Genomic DNA, 16,149 nt, shown 5'->3' on the forward strand with positions numbered 1-16,149 from the left:
GATTTTAATTCTTTCTTCTTGATTTAAATAAAGTGAGCAAACTCTACGGGAGATGAGTAAGCCGGAAGATGAAGAGAAACAACGGATTGAGATCAGCGCATTTGTAACGTAAGTTCTGACCCTCCCCAACGTGAAGGGTTGGTCATCAATCTCACTGCTCTATGGAAATCCAACCCGTATTAGACTGTGATACCGTAAATTATATTGGGAATGGGAATGCTGGGATATCTCCTCGGGGTCAGGAATATATTACCCATAATCAAACATCAAATGTGTGATCAGCATAATGTTACTACAGGATCCTCAGAGGAGGGGCTTCCTCTGGAACATCCCTCCTCTGAGCATGTAATCTATCCAATAGCCAATGCCTGAGGAGAGTCTTAAGCTGTAACCAGCATCAAGGGAAGGTTGCATGTTAATTACAACTTATCTATTTTATAACTTTTTTACGTTTTGCAGATCTTTGGTTTCTGGCAGGAAAATAACCAAGGATTTCCTGCGGTTTCTGCTTAATGCCCTGAAGAATGCCACCACAAAGACCAGAATGACAGCATTGATCTTCTTCAGTGAGGTGAGATGGTGACACCAAAGTCTATGAGTATGAGGGAGGGATCAGAGGGTCGTGGCACCAAACTGCTACTCCCTAAAATGGTGATGACAAAGTCTATTTAGGGGCATGAACAGGGTAACATGTTCTTCAGCCTTACTTCTGCCCCAGCCTTACACAACACAACTCCTGCACAACCAATGACTTTCTGGTTCTCACTTCTATATGTCTGTTCGATGTGTACTTGGGGTCAGGTAGAACATCTATAATAACATATCATTGGGGTCACTGACCACTGTCTCATTCATGTAGGCTTTGAAACATCCTAAAATCATGAAGCAGAAGGACCAAGAGCGCGCCATCAAACATCTGCTGCACATCACAAAAGAGGACGATGACCAGTTGTGCAGGATCGCCATAGAGGGACTGAGTAATGCAGTCATCGGAGCCCAAGGACCGGTAAGTAGAACGTCCTACTATGGCATTACCATCAGAGAGAACTGGTCTGTGGTATATGACATTGTATCCTACGTGTTATTGCAGGTGAAGAGCTGCAAAAATAAGATTATTTCCCACCTGGAGCTCAAACTATCCAACACCAGCAGCCCCAAGGTCATCATGGTGGCACTGAGGGCACTGACCACCATCATCAGATGCCTGAAACTGTCCAAAATCAGACGATTTATAAACGTATGCCGGGAACATATGGACTATGTGAGTTATATAACAGCTCTATATGTAGTGTGCCTTATATACTACTATTATCACTATAACCTGGACTCTTACTTGATTTCCAGCCAGAAGAACAAGTCCAGATTGCGGCCATTCATCTATTGACATGCCTGACAGAGACCTGCCGCCTCCCAGTATTTGGACAGTTTACCAATGAAGTTAGGAGCATTATTCCAACTTTGCTCCTGAAACTAAATAGCCTCAACCTGGAGATGGCAGCAGTGAGTATAGAACACTACAGGGTGCAGGCAGGAGCGTAACTATAGGGGGTGCAGGGAATGCGGTTGCACCCGGGCCCAGGAGCCTTAGGGGGCCCATAAGGCCTCTCTTCTCCATATAGAGAGCCCAGTACTATGTATAAAACATTATACTTGGGGGCCCGGTATAGTTTTTGTATCGGGCCCAGAAGCTTCAAGTTACGCCTCTGGGTGCAGGGGATACACAGCGGTGTCACCGATGCCATCCAATTAGTCCATATCTGGTTGGATGCCAAGGACACCATTTCCATTTGATGTTGGCCATATACCTCCATTAGGGATATTAGTATAAACCTGCGTTTTCTCTCCTCACCAGGCCAGTACTTCATCTCTGCGGCGCTGCCTATCCTTCATAAAAGGACCGAGCATTCAGAGATTTTTCCATCCGGAGGAATCTCCAGACTTCAGTGACCGGGAATCCATCTACGGCTATCTGGTAAGTATCGGCCCCTTGTGAGTAAATACCCTGCTGGACAGAGATATAATACAGTGTATATTAGAAACTGAGCAGGGATATTGAGGAGATCCCCTTTAATCCAGTCGATGACCATCTTATCTATATGTATCTCCTTTAGGTACATAATGACCACAAGATCAAGAAGATCTTGCTACTCCAGGCACAACACCACCTTACCAACGCAATGGACAAGAAGGCCGTAGTCAGGCATGTCGGTGAGTAATGTGGGGGCCGCTGATGTCTTCACTGTAATGACATCTGCCCCCTCTTCAGCCCCATTAATGGCTGGAGCTCCGGGGTTGGACACTTGTATGTTATAGACACTCCTGTGATAGTCCCTTGGGACCGGGCTCCTCTCGGTGACTTCTGATGTTCGGCAGCCCTCAGCATTTTCTCTATTTTTGTACCTTACAGAATTCCTTAAAGATGCCATCAAGTATGATGTTCGGGGTCCTCTCTACTTATACCTTCTCAGCCAAGGTAAGCGGTGAAGTACACATCCCACAACACCGCACACACAAAGCCGTTGTCCCAGATGGCATCTCACAGCCTTGTTCTTCTCTTTTACAGCTCAAATAGACAGCTGAGAATCAGAGAAGCCACCAAAAATACCATCTCAAGCCCACCACCACAATAAGCAAGCAGGGCCCTGCCTCCCTCAAGACCACCACCCCAATATGCAAGCAGGGCCCTGCCTCCCTCAAGACCACCACCGCAATATGCAAGCAGGGCTCTGAGAGTTACCACGCTTCAGGACCCTTCATCAGCACCCCGACCGACAGTCACCGACCGTCCCCAGATGGAAGGAGCAACTCCAAACTTGTTGTGTTCATGACGGAAAAATGATGTAGTTGTAGCTTTTACAATAAAATATTTATACCTATGTTAGACTTGTGTATAAGCCTTTAGTAACCTGTCTGGACCCCGAGCGTGACTGCGACCTGCAGAATGCACCTTTGTTACATTCCATTTGATCCAGCTCCCTGACACCCGTGGAGAACCTCAATAGACCCCTCTCTCCATTTGAAGTTCTGTGTTTGGCCTTGGAATCACCTAGGTGTGCCATTTCAGTGATCTATAGAATGCCGCTGACCCGGGGGAGGGGGGACGCCCGGACGGGTTATGGAGATGTTTGGGAGAGGGAAATAGGTAGAAGCTTTTCCATGGAACTTTGGCAAAAGTCCTTTTTCCTATCAAAAAGTTAGCAGCCGCCTGTAGGCTGCAGGAGCTTAACTTGAAGATCTTGACCCGGTGGTACAGAACGCCGGAGGAACGACATAACATGTATAAACAGATCTCCCCCCTATGTGGGAGGTGCTCTGCGGAGGTGGGCACTCTTCACATATGGTGGGAGTGTCCTACCTGATGCCAGTGTGTGCCCTGCCTCCTTGCTCTATGGCTACATCTATGGCCTCCCAGCAATAATCGCTCCGTGAATGGAGGCGGAGCGGGATGGAGATCGCTGCCGGCCGCCCGCCTGCATTCACAGTGAACAGGACATCACTCATAGGTGAACATCTGCCTGTTCACATGGGCCGACCGTCATTTGATCTTTATGCCTGCAGTAAATGAACGATGAGCGAATTATCAGTCGCTGCCGACATTTACGCTGGACGACTATCACTCAGATTCCCGCGATCCGGCCAGAATGTGAGCGATTATCGTTCCGTGCAGAAGGGCCCTTCCTCTCTTCTTGCATCTTCCGAGGACAAAGACTCTGATCTAGAAGAGATTTCCATCAGAGGACAGATCGGTTTCTGCATCGCTGTATATCTGGTGACTCTACGAAGGAAGCAGGCGGCCTATGGATGGCGCTATTCCTAGGAGCTCCACATTACAACACTAATGAGTACATAGAGGATTGATGAGCGCATCGCTCTCCCTCCATCACCCTGGGAATCAATGTAACGGTAGTCACACGTGTGCGCTGCGGCTCCAGTCACATGGGGTATACAGGGGGCGCTAATATCGGACCGCCAGCGATCACACGTTAATCCCTTACTCCTGACAACCCGATTTTTGTGTGTAAGATGAGTTTATTTGTTCTGTTAGCTTACTGTAAAATATAAAGGAAAATAACTTTAATTTAGAGAAAAGTTTGGTTTTGTGGAGTTCCCACTCGGGTGATGAAGCTGCGCTGCCCGTATCATCGGGGTCACCCGGGTGACAATCAATGCTTCCGCTCAATAACTTAAGAACCATTCGTTTACCGAAATAATGTGAACATATCGCTGATTTCCGGGCAGACATGTTTTTTCTGCTGCTCCAGTTCAGCTTCCAGTTATAACCCCCCCCCCCCCCCAGTCCTTCTCCGTGTTGGCGTCCCCGGGGGTCTCCCATGTAGTGGGTGATGGTGACATGCAGTTATCAGCGTTGGGGCTCGCTGCGTATCACGCTGGTGATGATCATGTATATAATGCACAGCTCTTATTACACCCCATTCCATAAACATGGGGCGCTCTGTAACATAAAGAATACAATGATTGGGGAACCCCATCTAACCCCGTTATATCCCCAGTAGGTCACATCAGAGAGAGGAGACATTGTAGGATTTCACTGAGAAGGATCAACTCAGTCACACAATATTCTGCTATGTGGGATACCGCCTGCTGTATCTAATCCTGCTATATACTCTGCTGTATCTAATCCTGCTATATACTCTGCTGAGCTGCTATATCTCCTCCTATTATGTGGGATACCGCCTGCTGTATCTAATCCTGCTATATACTCTGCTGAGCTGCTATATCTACTCCTATTATGTGGGATACCGCCTGCTGTATCTAATCCTGCTATATACTCTGCTGAGCTGCTGTATCTACTCCTATTATGTGGGATACCGCCTGCTGTATCTAATCCTGCTATATACTCTGCTGTATCTCCTCCTATTATGTGGGATACCGCCTGCTGTATCTAATCCTGCTATATACTCTGCCGAGCTGCTGTATCTACTCCTATTATGTGGGATACCGCCTGCTGTATCTAATCCTGCTATATACTCTGCTGAGCTGCTGTATCTACTATTATGTGGGATACCGCCTGCTGTATCTAATCCTGCTATATACTCTGCTGAGCTGCTGTATCTACTCCTATTATGTGGGATACCGCCTGCTGTATCCAATCCTGCTATATACTCTGCTGCTGTATCTACTCCTATTATGTGGGATACCGCCTGCTGTATCTAATCCTGCTATATACTCTGCTGAGCTGCTGTATCTACTCCTACTATGTGGGATACCGCCTGCTGTATCTAATCCTGCTATATACTCTGCTGTATCTACTCCTATTATGTGGGATACCGCCTGCTGTATCTAATCCTGCTATATACTCTGCTGAGCTGCTGTATCTACTTCTGTTATGTGGGATACCACCTGCTGTATCTAATCCTGCTATATACTCTGCTGTATCTACTCCTATTATGTGGGATTCTGTGTGCTGTATCGCATCCTAGTAGGTTGGATACAGTCTGTCTCTCCCTCCTCCCCCTCTGGTCAGGTGACCTGCACCTCCTCAGAGCCAATAAGATTTAAGGGCTTATTCAGACGCCCCGTCCCGCCCCTCTCATAGCAAACAGTGGAGAGGGGGCGGGAGCAGTGCACTGAGCTCCAGCCCCCTCCCTACTGTTTGCAAAGAGAGAGGCGGGACGGGGCGGAGCTAAATTGCACCCGCCCCGCCCCCTGCAGAGAGGGGCAGCATTATCGGTGGGGCGTGAAAACCCTGCCGATATACGCATGTCTCAATGGAGCTGCTGGCGCTAAGCGCCGTTCCAGTCCTGCTGCCCGCACACTCAGGGCTCCACCCCCCTGCAGCCCCATGTACCGTCTTCCCTCCGCAGTCACGTGTATGCATAGGACTTGTAACCCCGGAGGCCACGCCCATCCAGTGACATCATACCTACCAGGAGCAACTCCATTCTAGCGCCCACCCTGTGAAGGAGACCGCCGGTAATGTGACTTGTACTTTGGGGAACTACATCTCCCAGCATGCTCTGCTGCCGCAGTGCAGGACGGACACCGCTGTAACCCGCAGCGGGGACACCAGTGACCACTTATGTGACTGTAGTGCCTGTAGAACTAGAAGCCCCAGCATGACTTGTTATTGTATGCTAAGCAGTGGCCCGTGGGCTGGCAGGGCATGCTGGGACTTGTAGTTCTGTTAATGTGTGCCTCCTAGTAATCATACTGGTTTTGTCTCTCGCAGGGGCCGGAGATGGCGAGCCATCTGAAGTTTATCGCCCGCACGGTGATGGTGCAGGAGCGGAACGTGGACGCCGCGTATAAGACCCTGAACAGGTGACCGCGGGGACGGGATATCCCGCGGCGGGGTGCATGCTGGTACCTCCTATAATACACTGCTGTACTTCTATACTGCAGTGTATTATAATCTCTCATCTGTGTAACCACGAGCCGCGGCAACCTATCAGCCCTCCGCCATTGTATGGTGGAGGGCCGCTGACATCACAACGGGAGCTCCCTGCTTCTGGTCGCGGCATGTAAGAGGTTAATGGCAGGCACTGGATTTCTCCGATCCCCGCTGTTGCAGCTGGAACCTCGCCGTCCGTTATAGCCGGCTCCCGCTGTGGATGGTGCAGGTTCGGCTCCCGTGTCTCCTACACGCCATCCGTGTACGCCATTTCACGCTAACAGCTTCCCTCCCGTGATGTCCAAGTATTTAATGAGGCAGGAAGGGGTTAAAGTACATACAGCTTAAAGGGATTGTCCGAGTCATCGTCGCGCGCCTTTAACTGCTATATAATGAAACCTTCTGCAGTCTTTGATGTTTCGTTTTCTCGCAGCTGAGGTTTTGTCACAGTTGTATCCAGTTTCCACAATCCTGCGTGACCTAAAAGCAGCAGCGGTTTGTTACAGTGTGTCAGTGGAGGTAGAGCGCCCCTCTGGGGTCCGGGCCGGGCTCAGCGCACGGTATAGCCTGGGTACGGTTGTAGCAAACTCCCAGCTGTGAGAAGTACTGGCTATGCTCACACAGTAAGGTTGCCGCGGATCTCCCCCCCCCGCCCCCCCCTGGACACCGCGCCTCACCGCCGTGGGTTTTGCGCAGATGTAGCCCGATGGGAGGAATCCGCATGCAGACTTGCGAATCGGGAAAGGTCATTTCCGCATCGGAATTCCACATGTAGACTAAATCCGATTGTGGATCTGCGCCAAAAACCGAAGACAGACGGTTGTTGGAGGCGGAGTTTTCCGCTACCGTTAGGCCACTTTTCCACGTTGCGGATTTTGCAGCCGATTCGCACTCAAGTCTGGAATATATTTTGCGCGGAGGATTCTGGTACAGATGTGCATTGAATGGCTGTGATTGGTTCATCAAGCGCTGCAGTGATTGGCTCAGCCGTGGCGCTCAACAACCAATCACAGCCAGCGCTTCCTGGAGGCGGGGATTGTGAACCTCCAAACCAGGAGCACTGGAGCGGAGGGGATGGGGAGGTTCTGCAGCAGCCGAGGTACGTGTGTTTTGAGGTTCTGCAGCAGCTGGAGCACACAACTGTATAATGCGCAGCTGCCCTGGTGGTCCGGCTCGGCGCCACGTTTCTTGCTGCAGGTGGTGACCACGCCGCTTTGTCTCCCCAGGATCCTGACTGCGGAGGGAATAGTCAACGACGTGAAGTGCAGGCGCTACTTTGAGGCGCCGTGTGACAAGAGGCGGAAGGTGAAGTACGAGACGTGTAAGCGGATCTATAACTCCGAGATGGCAAGAAAAATAGCATTCCTGAGCCGGAAATCCCGGACGGACCCCTGGCCTGGCTGTTAGAGGGCCGCAGTGTGGCCCCGTTGGACGTCTGGTTCCAGTTTGGACGGCGTCTCTTGATACATTTGTTGCCGCCGTTACACACTGAAGGAAATGTCAGACTTGTAGAATCTGAGCGGTGGAATATTCCTAATAAACCCTTTTCTGTATCATCTGTGCTACATTTCTAGTGACGCTCCGTCCAATATGGGGGGGGTGATGCTCTGTTCGGTATGTTGGGGGGGGGGGGGGGGGGGATGCTCTGTCTGGTATGTCGGCGGGGGGGGTGATGCTCTGTTTGGTATGTCGGGGGGGGGGGGGTGATGCTCTGTTCGGTATGTTGGGGGGGGGGGATGCACTGTTTGGTATGTCGGGGGGGGGGGGGGGTGATGCTCTGTTCGGTATGTCGGGGGGGGTGATGCTCTGTTCGGTATGTTGGGGGGGTGATGCTCTGTTCGGTATGTTGGGGGGGGGGGATGCTCTGTTCGGTATGTCGGGGGGGGGGTGCTCTGTTTGGTATGTCGGGGGGGGGGATGCTCTGTTTGGTATGTCGGGGGGGGGGATGCTCTGTTTGGTATGTCGGGGGGGGGGATGCTCTGTTTGGTATGTCGGGGGGGGGGGTGATGCTCTGTTTGGTATGTCGGGGGGAGGGGTGATGCTCTGTTTGGTATGTCGGGGGGAGGGGTGGGGGGGTGATGCTCTGTTTGGTATGTCGGGGGGGAGGGGGGGTGATGCTCTGTTTGGTATGTCGGGGGGGGGTGATGCTCTGTTTGGTATGTCGGGGGGGGGGTGATGCTCTGTTTAGTATGTCAAGGGGGGGGGGGTGATGCTCTGTTTGGTATGTCGGGGGGGGGGGGGTGATGCTCTGTTTGGTAGAGGAAAAAGGGTGTGTTATGGTGGGTCCTTCCCTCCCCCCCAGAATACTCTGGGGGGGAAAAAGAGAACTAAAACAAACTCCACCTAGTCTGTATGGCCACATCCATAACTCGCTCCCTTACTTTACATTACAGTAAATGCTGTCTAAACAGAATGCTTAAACGGCCATTTTCTGTTCATGTTGCTTCTACAAGAGAGGAATAACAAGTAATTAGGTTGAAGCTTCACAATGGTAACAATAAAACTACAAGGCACTTAGCAAAAACCAAGCCCATGTCCAGCTCCGTTGACGGAAGTAGAAACCCTCTTGAGGTCGTGGGATGCGCTGACACACAAAATATCTGTTTGTTAAAAAAAAAGTTAAGTTTTTACAAAAGTGGTAAAACCTATTAACCCCCAGCGAGCGCCGAGGGACCCAGGAGATCCAGAATAACATCGCTGCTTTATTTAACGTCTTGCCGAAACGTTGGACTTCATGTATCTGGGATGATTTAAAGGGGTTGTCTCGCGGCAAACATCAAAATTTTACCCTACCCCATTCCCCCTGTCACCCCCCCGTCATAAAATAGCAATTTAAAGCGTTTTTAAATCCGCTCGCTACTCACCGATTCGATGAAATAAGGACTTTAAAAAATCTTCTGCCTAAGATGGCCGCCGGTCCTTTCCCAATGATGCACTGCGGTTTTCTCCCATGGTGCACCATGGGCTCTGTGCGGTGCATTGCCGATTCCAGCCTCCTGATTGGCTGGAATCGGCACATGGGGCAGAGCTACGCGATGACGCGTAGAAGGGGGCGGAGCCAGAACGCCGCTCGTGCCGGACCGAAGAGAAGCCAGAAGACCCTTCTGCGCAAGCGCGTCTAAAAACGCCAGAAGACATCAGAATTAGACGGAGCCATGGAGACGAGGACGCCAGCAACGGAGAAGGTAAGTGAATAACTTCTGTATGGCTCATATTTAATGCACGATGTATATTACAAAGTGCATTAATATGGCCATACAGAAGTGTATAACCCCACTTGCTGCCGCGAGACAACCCCTTTAAATGGATTAATTCTGATGATGATCCCTTCAGTCGCGTCCGACCCTCGGTTGCTCTATAGACCAATGTTCTCCACACATTCCTGTCTTTGGCCGCTTCTTTCATTGCCCTGTTGGTGGCCTTGATTGTATCCAGCCATCTTGTTCTTTGTCGTCCTGGTCTTCTCTTTCTATTGACCGTGCCGAGCATCAGTCCTGTTTCCAGTCAGTTAGCGCGCATCACGTGCCCAAAACAAGGGAGCCGCTGTTTGATGATTTTGCCCTCTAGTGATATTCTCGGTTTGCCGTGATCTAACACTACCTTGTTCGCTGTCATGGCGGTCCGGTATCCGCAGCATTCTCCTCCAGCACCGGAGCTCAAACCCATCAATTCTCCTCCTGCCTGTTTTCCTGAGCGTCCATCTTTCGCAGCCATCAGTCGTTATGGGAAAGACGATTGCATCGGCCAGTCTGGTTTTTCTTGTGATGCTAATATCCTTGCTTTTCCAGATCTTTTCCATTCCTTGCATTGTATTCCCACCAAGCGTACTCAGTCTCTTGATCTCGGGTCCAGATTGCCCGTTGCAATCGATTTTTGGATCCAAGGAAAATGAAATCTTGGCCCGACTCGCCTTCTTCGTTGTTGATGTTCGCTGCACCGTTGCCTACCGCGGTCATGACTTTCGTCTTCTTGCTGTTGAGGTACAGCCTCATGCATTCACTTTCCTTTTGCACCCATTGGATAAGGTATTCCGGGTCCCTCCCACTTTCCGCCAGCAGGGTGGTGGCATCCGCATATCGGAGGTTGTTGACATTTCTGCCACCGATTTGACTCCAATTTCTGATTGGTCCAGCTTGCATCGCCTCCTGATGGTTTTTGCGTACAGATTGAGAAGCACTGGTGATAGGATGCAGCCTCGCCGTCCGCCTTTCTCGATTCTGAACCAATCCGTGTTTCCATAAGCCGTCCTGACTCTGGCTTTGCAGCGATATTTTTACATATCTCTTCTGTGATCTCTGCACCCGCGTGGGAGTTTGCGTCCCCTGATCACCTGCAGGGCTGCAGGTTGTTGTGCTGACCTTTACACCTCGTGTATTACACCTGTATAATAAAACCTCTATAAATGTTGTGGTGTCATAATCGTAATGACCTGTAGATTAAAGGTAACGATATAATACTGCATGGTGAAGGCTGGAAATAAATCCCAAAAACAGTGCTGAAAAAAAAAAATCTGTAAGGGGTTAAAATCCACCCAAGATGACTGAATTCTCATGAGACATACAATCTTCAATGTAAAAACGTGACATTTTAGGCCTGGTTTTCCAATCTTAGTGTGACTGCTGGGGTTAATAGATGGCCGTATTATATGGCGACCACAAGTTATTTACAGCCTATGATTAGGAAACATACAAGTGCATTGCACAAACACATCATGTGAGCTTCTGCCATCGGCAGTCATAACCTTGTGTCCCGCTAAGGAACTTGTGCTGGTCTGCAGTTTCATATCCTATAAAATAAGAAGTGCTAAGTCATAACGATGAGTCTCCCGTTCCGGGAGTTCTTTAGCCTACATGGCGTTGGCTCGCTTACAATGGGTGGGGGATCAATAAGTGACCTGCAACCGAGGCGTCTGACCATCGTGACAAATCAGTATTGAAATTGGATAGCTGTTATTGGGTCCCTCTATGCTGGTAGACGAGGGTTATTCTTATGTAGGCAACTGTATTTGGGCACCATGCTGCCCTGACCACTTCCGACTAACCTACAGGCGCAAACAATAACAATTCACCCCCCTCCCCCCTCCCATTGCAAATTAGGTTTATTTGTCAAAAACTTTTAGGTGTTTGCAAAAAAACCAAGAACAATCAAACAAGAACAATTTAGGCCGGTTTCACATCTGCGTCGGAACGTCCGATCGTAGGTTCCATCACAGATTCCACTCAAAATGCTGGAGAGAAATGCAGTGCTTCTTCTGTCCAAGAGCTGGGTCGGAAAGCGAACAGACTCCATTATAGTCAATGAGGTCCATCTGGCTCTGTTCAGTTCCATCCAGAAACCGAGCTGTTCAGCCACGGGGCGTCCGATTTCCTGCTTTCCGAACAGAGCAGGAAAGCAGAATTCTGGTGGCAGATGTGGGGCTCAGTGATGCTCTGGGGCCGCTTTGCTTTCTCTGGAAACCTGTAGCATTGGAAGGACAAGATGGATTCAGTGGAGCATCAGTAAATCCTTGGAGGAAACGTCATGTCTTCTTTGAGGAAGCTGAAGCTTGGACATGATTGGACCTTCCAACCAGACATCAAAGTCCACAAAGGCTTGGTTTCAGAAATAGTCCTGGAAGACTCTGGAGTCACCTGACTTAAACCCCATAGAAAGTCTTTTTGGTGGGATGTGAAGAAGGCAGCTGCAGCACAAACCCAAGGAATTCATAGGAGTTTCCTCCAGCACCGAAGTTTGAAGGCATCAGTCTTCCTCCGTTCCATTTTCTTCAGTGTCCCATTTTCGCAGTCATAAGTTGTGATTAGGAAGATGATTGTGTCGACTCTCGGCATTTTGTTTTTCCAGATCTTGGCCACACTTAACACTGCGTTGCGACCTATTACGATATATTATTTTGAGTCCTGATTCCCCAATGCGGTCAATTTTCGATCCGAGGAAGATGAAGCCATGAACCGCTTCTTCATTGCTGATTCAGATTTTTCCTGCATCATTACCAGCTGTAGTCACGCTCTTACTTTTCTTGATATCCAAGTATCGGCCAGCTTTTTCACTTCCTCCTTTAACTTTTAGTATCAGTTGTTCAAGATCTTCTGATGAGGTTATCTGCATATCTGAGATTGTTGATCTTTCTTCCACCGATTTTGGACTCCGATGTTGGATTAGTCTAAATTGCATTGCCTCAAGATGGCCTCTGCATACAGGTTGAACAATGCGGGGGATAAGATGCAGCTTTTGCGTACGCCTTGCCCTATCTGTGTCACTGTTGGGGGTCCTGGCCTGTATGAGTTGCCTCCGATGTCCCGAGACTCCCATTTGTTTCAGGCATGGTAATAGCTTGTCGTGTTCAATGCGCTCGAAGGTTTTCCTGTAATCGATAATGTGCTTCCTTCTCGAATTACTGGGCCATTTCCATGATCCATCGGGCCAGTTCCATGATTTCTCTTCCTTTGCGAAAACTAGCTTGTGATTCGGGGAGTTCCTATCCCCCCCACCCCGCACCCCCTTACCATCCAGTATGATTTTGCTTGCATGTGATATTAGGACTATCATGCGGTAGTATGTGCATTCTCTCGAGTCGCCTTTTTTGTGCTATTAGCCTCTGGACTGGCAGGGGCTTGAGCAGCTCAGCAGATATGCAATCAATTCCAGGGGCTTTCCACTTTGGTAGCGGATTCAGTGCCCACTCAACTCCATCCTCCAGGAGATCGGGTTCTAATTCTGTTAGTTCTTCTCCCGTTTTCAGCTGATGGGTTCCGCGATTCTTTGTGTACAGTTTTTTTGTATATTCCCGCCATCTATACTTCATTTGTTGCGGTTCGGGTAATTTCTTGTCTTTTTGATCAAAAAGTGAGGTTGCATTGCACGATGCAAAAGGAGCATGAGCCTTTTTAAGTGAAGGGCGCTCTGGTGTGGCCTTTTTTTATCTGCTTCTTTCAATTCCATGCCGTGTGCGTTCCAAGACCGGTCTTTGTCGTTTCTCACCGCGCTCAAAATGGGCCTTGTAGCCACTGGAAATTGTCCTTGTGTCCAGTAGCTTTTGCTTCTTGATGCATTTCGGCAATTTGAATGGCGTCTGCTGTTAGGCTGGTTGTTGTTGATTTTGTTTTCCATGATATATTTTTGTTTGCTCTTTCGATTTGTGATGCTTTGAATTTCCTCCCATAGTTCGGCCGGCTCTTTTTGTAAGCCATTAAGCAATTCGAAACCCTTTTTTTTCCTTTACTGCATAAGCGGGAGGCACTTAGTGTTAAGCGTTAATGCTGCTGCTGTTCTTCTGCGATTGCCTAAACGTAGTTTGAGTTTGGCAACAAGCAGTTGGTGGTCAGAACCAAAATTTGTGCCCGGGACCATTTTTGCTGCTAGAACTGAACTGTTCCACTTTTCTGGGGGCTCGAGATGTAATAGATTTGTTGGTGGTGACGTTCAGGTGACAATTTGGTTGTGCAAAAATGTGGTCATAATTGCTAATCGGTTTTCTTGGCAGAGTCGGTCACCGGCATCATTCCATTGTCCTAAGCCCAATTTCCCTACTAATTGGTGTTTCTTCTTCTGCACCAATTTTTCAATTGAAATCACTGATGATGTAAACAATGTTCTTTTTTAGGACATCTCTGTCTGGTGATCTTGGCTTCCAAGGACACCTCTGAGTTGGTATGGTCCAGGACAGCTTTGTTGGTGACCCCAGCTGTCCAGGGGATTCGTAGACGTTTTCTCTAACACCACAGCTGGAAAGCATCAATCTTCCTTCTATACGCTATACTTAAGGTCCGCGTCTCACAGCCATATGTTGCAAGTGGGAAGATGATGGCTGTGATTAACGTCCATATTTGGTCCATGCTCACGGTGCCTCAGGAAATATATATATATATATCTCCCTGTAAATAGTGTCATACATCCTGTATACACCAGTCAGCTATAACATTAAAACCACTGATGGGAGAAGTGACTAACACTGACTATCTTGTGACAATGGCACTTGTGGGGTGGGAAATATATTATGCAGAAAGTGATCAGTCAGTTATTAAATCAGAAGTGTTGGGAGCAGGAAAAATGGGCAAAGTGGTAAGCATACTGAGTGAATGTGACAAGGGTCAGATTGCCATGGCTAAACGCCTGGGTCAGAAATGGCCGGTCTTGTGGGGTTTTCTTAGAATGTAGTGGTCAGAACCTATCAAAAGTAGTCCAAGCAAGGACAAATACTGAATACTGCCTTTCAGTAGGTGGCGCTGCAGCGGTATTGCTCCATCTCCCTTATTTGTAGAGCACACAGGATATCAGAGTTTGCCGTGTATGGGACTGTGTAGCCGCGGACTGGTCAGAGGGCCCATACTGACCATATACACCACCGACAGTACCTACAATGGGCACATGAGCATCAGAGCTGGAAAATGTAGCAACGGAAGAAGGCGGCCTGGTCTGATGAATCACATTTTCCATCATGTAGACGGCCGGCTGCATCACTTACCTGGGGAAGAGATGGCACCAGGATACACTATGGGAAGAAGACAAGCCAGCAGAGGCTGTGTGATGGGCAATGTTGTGTTGGGTACTTGTGTCCTGGCATCATGGGGCTGTGACACGTACCACCTACCTAACATCATACAGACAGGTATCCCCTCATGGCAGCGGCCTCTATCAGCAGGAGAATGTGCCCGACCTCAAGAAGTGTCAGGAATGAGACAAAGATCAATATAATGACTTGTTCTCCAAACTCGATGCATCTTAGTCTGATGGAGCATCTGTGGGATGTGTTGGAAAACCAAATCCGATCCATGGAGGCCGCACTGGAAAACCAAATCCGATCCACAGGATCTGCTGCAAATGTCTTCTGCTATATACCACAGGACACCTTCAGCTTTCTTGTGGAGGCCGAGCCTCAACAGGTCCCAGCTGATTTGAGAGCATGAGAAGGACCTGCACAATATAAGCCAGGTGGTCTTAATGTTATGAGCGATGGAAGTATTTTCTCCAAAGATGGTGTCTATTATATAGTGTTCAATGGAAGAGAGGGTTGTTACCTGGACAGTCACCCATCTACACTGTGTTGACAAGAGAACTGAACCACACATAGAAGGTGATGAAATTGGGTTTTGTTCACATTTTCAGTCCCAGTCTGGTGTTGGCCGGCTTTGGCCTCAATGACTGCAGTTACCCTACTAGGTCGCTTTCCACCAAAGTCCCGTAAATGGAGGGATTGGCCTCCATTCCTTAAAGAGAGTGATGCGGGGGATGATGAGCATGTTGGGTGTACACCGATACAACATTCTAGGTCATCCCAAAGATGCTCAATGAGATTGAGATCCGGACTTTGGGAGGCAAATGAAGTCTGCAAAAGTTCTTCTCAAACCAAACCTGAACCCTGCATGCCGTATGACATGCTGCTCGGTTATGTTGGTAGACACGGAGCTGTACAGAGTATTGCCGCAGGGTATATGATGCCACATTGTCTGCAATTTCACTGTACCCATTGCTGTGAGGGTGGATGATTCAGTCACGTAGAAACCACTGTCCCGGCAACCGCCACACCCAAGTGTGACCATCCTATCGGAAGATGGCGTCCTGTGATTCATCTGTCCACAACACTTGCTTCCACTCACAGTCTGTTGCTCCAAGCCCCAATGCAGGCGCTGCTGTGATGTTGTGTGCAGCCGCTCGTCCCTTCGTATGCCGTTCCCTATGGAGGGTTATGGTACTAATGGATGTTCCTGTGGCCTGTGAGACCTCCTGAGCGAGGGCAGATGATGTGTGTGATGTCTTCACAGCTCGCACTAGGCTGTGTTGTCCACATTTTGACAGTTTAC

General features: G+C 49.0%; 1 protein-coding gene across 2 annotated transcripts; it reads left to right on the top strand.

The window, feature by feature from the left end:
- Nucleotides 1–5,745: 5,745 nt before the first annotated feature.
- On the top strand, nucleotides 5,746–7,908 carry MRPS21 (mitochondrial ribosomal protein S21). 2 transcript variants are annotated; one of them, XM_066609191.1, is made up of 3 exons: nucleotides 5,746–5,934; nucleotides 6,191–6,282; nucleotides 7,579–7,908. In XM_066609191.1, exons 2-3 carry the CDS (start codon nucleotides 6,200–6,202, stop codon nucleotides 7,757–7,759), a joined length of 264 nt encoding a protein of 87 aa, XP_066465288.1. In that variant the 5' UTR covers nucleotides 5,746–5,934; nucleotides 6,191–6,199; the 3' UTR covers nucleotides 7,760–7,908. The 2 variants fall into 2 exon arrangements, with proteins under 2 accessions (XP_066465288.1, XP_066465289.1); XM_066609192.1 differs by lacking the exon at nucleotides 5,746–5,934 and adding an exon at nucleotides 6,007–6,030.
- Nucleotides 7,909–16,149: the final 8,241 nt, after the last annotated feature.

Source organism: Eleutherodactylus coqui, chromosome 6 (genome assembly GCF_035609145.1).
Source record: "Eleutherodactylus coqui strain aEleCoq1 chromosome 6, aEleCoq1.hap1, whole genome shotgun sequence".
NCBI classification, from domain to species: Eukaryota; Metazoa; Chordata; class Amphibia; order Anura; family Eleutherodactylidae; genus Eleutherodactylus; species Eleutherodactylus coqui.

Coding starts and splice junctions, on each gene's coding strand:
- MRPS21 (XM_066609191.1), top strand. CDS start 6,200: ATGGCGAGCCATCTGAAGTTTATCGCCCGCACGGTGATGGTGCAGGAG. Junction 6,283..7,578: donor GCGTATAAGACCCTGAACAG/GTGACCGCGGGG, acceptor TTGTCTCCCCAG/GATCCTGACTGCGGAGGGAA.